At 35.3% G+C, this 5830-nt stretch overlaps 1 protein-coding gene across 1 annotated transcript; it reads right to left on the bottom strand.

Annotated features, from left to right (window-relative positions):
- Positions 1–612: 612 nt before the first annotated feature.
- On the bottom strand, positions 613–3359 carry LOC131990195 (complement C1q-like protein 4). Its single transcript, XM_059355592.1, has 4 exons — positions 3101–3359; positions 2935–3000; positions 2699–2830; positions 613–893 (listed from the first exon to the last, which is right to left on the bottom strand). Exons 1-4 carry the CDS (start codon positions 3357–3359, stop codon positions 613–615), a joined length of 738 nt encoding a protein of 245 aa, XP_059211575.1.
- Between the last annotated feature and the right edge of the window lie 2471 nt (positions 3360–5830).

The following is a 5830-nucleotide window of genomic DNA, read 5'->3' as shown; positions in this document are numbered from 1 at the left end:
ATGCAAAAGGTATTTATATATGTAAATTATTATATATATGGATTCAAAACCTGAGAATATATATACTGAAACCTGAGAATATATATTAAAGGTTTTAATATATATATTCTCATGTTTAATGTTTAAGAAATAATTTTATGATTGGCTTGTCAATATATATATATATATATATACATATATTATGGCCTGTAATGAAATTGTTTTATCCCTTGATGGGAGATTTTCATAACATACTTGAATTACTGCAATAACCAGCTATGAACACAAGGTGGAGCTGCTCCCTTGTGTTCATAGTTGGCATACCTTCAGAGAGGACTTATTGCAGCAGGTGCAAAAATCTGTGTTTAGTCACCAGACACAGGAAAAGAGACAATGTAAGAAGTTTGTTTTGCACTTGCTGTGATAATGAAGGTTCACACATTTATATTTTCATTAAAATCTACTTGAAAATGAAAAGCATCCAATGAGTTTTTGTGGTTTTTATTATACTGTGTAATTTCAATCTCAGCATGTGCTTTCGGACAATGCCAACATGTAAAGAAAACAATTTCACAGACTTGCTATTGTTCTCCTCAGAATGAAAGCACAACACAATGCAATATTTCTAATCATTTACAGGGGGAAGACAAGGAAACCGCTGAAGGTTGTGTGTCCATTCAGGTTGTCAAACACTCTGCCGTTATCCCACAGTTCCATGTACACTTTATCACCAGCAGCCAGCTGCAGAATGACAGAGTTACTGCTGCTGTCTGAACCATCAACTGAAGGCTGATCGTAGGTAGAAATCTGACGTTTGCTGTTTTTCATTAAAATGGCTCCCATGAAGTGAGTGTTGTAGCCATAGGTAGTGAAGCTGAAGAAGTAGAGGCCATTCAGAGGTGCTGTGAAGATTCCTGCAAGGAAGCAGATGCAAGATTAATTAAGTTTTTACTGTAAATACTCTCAGTGGCTACTTTGGGGGCAAACTTTTGTGGATGGAGCCTGGTGTATAATTGAGGTTTGAATTAATTTAACTATCAAAATTAAGCCTGTCAATATTACTGAAGCATTTTACTCTTCAAGGTAGTGAGGAAGATAACAAAAACAGGGATTTATTCATCTCACTTTGTGCCTAACTTTAATGGATTATAACATATTGGATATGGAAATTAATCAACAGATGCTTTGGTTTGAAATGAGGCCAAAGTTTTCTATGGATATCATTTTTTTAGCCACAAAAAAGGCCCAAATGTGTCCTGCAACAGGTAGGGCTTGTTTTTTAGTCTATTGCTGGAAACACCTTGTCCTTGGTGACTTGGTTAATATAGCAGTAATTTTTTTTTTTTAATGAAATTGGGACTCACTGCAACCCCAAGAGGTATATGAGCATGTAGTTGTGAAAATGCACAAAAACTATTTTAGAACAATTTTGACTTGAGTAATTCCATTTTTTGTAACTTTATACTTCCACTCTACTACATTTTAAGGGCAAATATTGTACTTTTTACTCCACTAGCTGACAGCTTTAGTTACTATCACATAAAGATTTTACATGAAACGTGATGAATCTAAAATAATTTCACATTTTATTAACTAAACTACTTTACCTTTATGATTATATGTACCCTCTGAAACTATGTTTTCTTTAAGAGATCGCCAAAAATCCACCGTTTATTGTAGAAAGAAACTGTAAAAATGGGCATTATCGTCGTAATTTGAACTTTCAAACAGCATACAGCACATATTACAAGAGTTTCTGTAACAAAAAGTAACCAAAACAAAGCTTAAAATTGTGATATTTCTGTCAAAATCACTTTATTCTACATGTCTCATTTAAAACGTCGCCAAAAATAAAGTGTTTGTAATAACTAGATCCTGTTAAAAACATTAAATTCTGCTCCTCAGAGACACTGTGAAGCCATGATTGATTCTGCTGAGACGAACGGTCACGTGACAAAAATTCACTGAAAATCTGTTTACACAGAGCTGAGAGGAGAGGACAGGAGAGGCTGGAAACATGTAAATAGTTCAATATGGATGGAGTATAACATGTGGAGACCCAATTTTCCCCCCAGTATTCATGACACTGTAGAAGTGTTGTATAGATAAATTCTATTTTATTCCACATTTTAAAAATAAATTATCACAGAAATTCAACTTGTGTTTTTATTATTATATTTTTTTTTAATGATTTATGTCATTATAACTGTTATACTGTTATAGTACTCTGTTAAAACACACTGTAATGGCTTGTTGGGGTTCAGAGGGTTAAAATGTTGCTTACATAGATAGAGCCATAATAATAATAATCCAATAATATATTTGGAATATATAATAATCTGAGTGGGGGCCATTCTGCCTAACAGTACATTTGTTTGAGGGGTTTTGAATGCATGTAGTTGCATATAGAATCTGAATGTTTCTTCCACCACAAGATAATGAGATGACAGTATTAAGCACTTAACTGAGGACACGCACAGACAAGACAGAATATATATGACCCCCTACCCATACACTAGACAACACAAGAGTTAAATTCTTCTCTTTGTTTGTTCTTGTTTGAAATACCAGAAGTAAATGTGTGGGTTTTACAGCCTTTTACAAGCCACTGACAAATAACAATCGTGTCTTAATCTGCCTCAAAATAACAGTGTGATACTGACTTAGCCAGTTTCTGTGGCAGAAATGTGTTGAATATAAATGTTAGAGTGCACAGTACCTGTATTTTGGTCGTATCCGTTGCCAGTGTTTGAGAAAACTCTTTTGTAAATCAGGGCCTTGTCCGTGCAGGGGCCTTTGTAAATCTCGCCAAAATTTGCCAAAGAGGTTGAGAACGCGATCTGAGGAGCACCTGTGTACAATAACATGGAGAAATTAAGACAAAAAATGCCCAACAGACAATATATTTATCATCATTTGTGTGTTTTTCTGTAGAATCACCTTTGATCATCTTACCTTTATCGCTATTCTGTTTCAGCTTATCGATCTCCTCTTCTGTGGCATTAAGCCTTTTTTTCAGGGCTGCACACGTAAAAACAAAACAAAATCAATGACAAAAAATTAAAACATTGCTCAAACTTTTAGGTGGTACCATATGAGACAATAATCATGAATCTTGTACCATTATTCTCTTTCTGCAGTCCGTCCACTTCAGCTTTCTGTCTCTTCAGCTCGTCCACAGTGGCGTTGAGCTTGGCCTCCATGTCTTCAACATCATCCAGCTGTTTCTCTACATGTGTAAGTTTGTCCTCCAAGTCCTTTATTAACTTCACTTTGTCTTTCAGCCACTCACCTATATCCATGTCCCCTCTCTGTCCAAACCCTGACCCCACGAAGAAAAGACCCAGAAGGGTCGACAGAATCAAAGCCCTGAACTCCATTTCTTCAGTATTTTCGCCGCAGTTTGTGGAGAATAGTTCTTCCTCCCTGGCTTATATACCTGCTCTCTTCACTGAGAGGGGTCCTCAGATGTCAGTGAGTCAACAGTTTTGAGGCCCTCAGGGAACCCATTTCTCTCCAAGTCACAACAAGCCTACTGGGAGGATTTCATAAGTGTGTTTGCTAGTAAAATATGAACAGGGAAAGTGCCATGTATAGGCTCAAGATGCAACCTCCATGTCTATAAAGTGAAGTTTAAATTTCTCAAACCTGCAGTCTTTCTAATGGCCAGCAGGGGGCGACTGGTTGCAAAAAGAAGTCAATGAGAAAATGACCCTACTTCTCACTTGATTTATTACATCAATAAACATTTTCCAAAAGAGTTTATGGTCTTAATCCTTAATTTATTTTTTTCTACAATACAGCATGATGTTTATTTTGGTATTTATGATCCCATTTAGAGTAAAATGGGCGATAAAGCAAGCAGGGTACACTTTAGGGTGGAGCTACTTTGATTGACAGGTCACTATCATTGCACATTTCAGGGAATGTGATTTATATAGGCTGAAGCAGCAACCTCCAGGTCTAAAAATGGAAGTTTAAATGCCTTAAACCTGCATCCTTCCTAATGGCCAGCAGGGGGCAACTACACTGGTTACAAATAGAAATCTTTGAGAAAATGACCTTACCTTTCACTTGATTTATCACCTCAGAAAACACTTTCTGAAAGAGTTTATGGTCTTAATCGTTCATTTCAAGGCCTCTTCAATACAGCATGATTGTAGATGGTTATTTTGTTATTTATGCTCCCATTTAGAGTAAAATATACGATAAAGTAGGGTAAATTTTAGGGCGGAGCTACTTTGATTGATAGGTCACTACCATTGCACATTTCAGGGAATGTAAATATAGGCTGAAGCAGCAACCTCCAGGTCTAAAAAGTGAAGTTTAAATGCCTTAAACCTGCATTCTTTCTAATGGCCAGCAGGGTTGACTACACTGGTTACAAATTGAAATCTATGAGAAAATGACCTTACTTCTCACTTGATTTATCACCTCAGAAAACATTGAAGGCCTCTTCGATACAGCATGATGTTTATTTAGTTATTTATGGTCCCATTTAGAGTAAAATAGATGATAAAGCAGGGTACGCTTTAGGGCAGAGCTACATTGTGATTGACAGGTCACTAACATGGAACATTTCTGGGTTGTAGCCTCCGAATTTTAACTCTTTCACAGTGTCTTTCAGTTCATCTTTTTATAGCGTTTGGTTTTACTTTAAGACTAGATTCTACACATACTGCCCGCCAAAGCTTCCGGCCCGGCACGCAAAATAATGATAAGCCTAAAGAATTCAGAAAATATGAGGAGGAAAGATATGCATTATGATATTTAGCAGATTTACAATGACGATTCACAGTTTTTAACCATCACGTCCTCAGTGAACTGCTTCCTTGGTGGAAGTCTGAGCAGTTTAGTATCTAGTTATGATGGGTTTCCCATGTTTCTTAGGAGTCTATTGACACTGATATAGGAACATAAAAATAGCATGAATTTCGTAAGAAAGTGAAAATATCAAACAATGAGAGGCTAACTAGGCATGAGTACATTATATTTTTTGTATTTAAAAGTCTGGCACCCACATTGACTGCTTAAAAAAAATTCTGTCTCTCATTGAAATATGATCACTTCTGGCTCCCGTGGTGGAAGAAGTATTCAGATCTCTTACTTCAGTAAAAGTACTAATACCACACTGTGAAATTACTCCACTACAAGTAAAAGTCCTGCATTCAAAACTGTCTTTAGTAAAAGTACAAAATTATCAGCATTAAAATGTACTTAAAGTATCAAAAGTAAAAGTACTTGTTATGCAGAATGGACCCATTCAGATTGTTTTATATATTTCAAATATATTATTGGATTATTTGTATTGATGCATTTATGTAAGGTAGGGCTCATTTTAACTACTTAATATACTTTTTTGTGGTTTAATTTATAAACATGCATAATTATTTTTAACAAATCATATTTTTTCGTGTTAAATCTCAACCTGTAAAGTAGCTAAAGCTGTTAGCTAAATGTAGTGGAGTGAAAAGCTCAATATTTGACTCTAAATTGTTGTGGAGTAGAAGTATAAAGTTACATAAAATGGGAAAACTCGAGTAAAGTACAAGTATCTCTACAATACTTGAGTAAATTAATTTTGTTACATTTCACCACTGGATTGTGTAATAATGTTGTAAAAAAAACACATTTAATATGGGGACTTTGTGTTGCTGTCCATTTCTTTGAGCTTCAATAAGAACATGATGAGATAAAAAAAAGCAAGTGGCTGGAAGATGAGAAAGTATTTAGTGTTCACTGCAGAGTATAAAAAGGATAAATGTATGTTTTCATAACTCGTATCATTTAAAACTTATTGTAGAAAGTGTCACAGTGTTATTTCTAACATAATGAAGGACTTCAGTGTTTG

Source organism: Centropristis striata, chromosome 17 (assembly GCF_030273125.1).
Source record: "Centropristis striata isolate RG_2023a ecotype Rhode Island chromosome 17, C.striata_1.0, whole genome shotgun sequence".
In the NCBI taxonomy this organism is placed as follows: Eukaryota; Metazoa; Chordata; class Actinopteri; order Perciformes; family Serranidae; genus Centropristis; species Centropristis striata.
The sequence above is the reverse complement of the archived record's forward strand: the minus strand, read 5'-3'. Positions and strand labels throughout refer to the sequence as shown.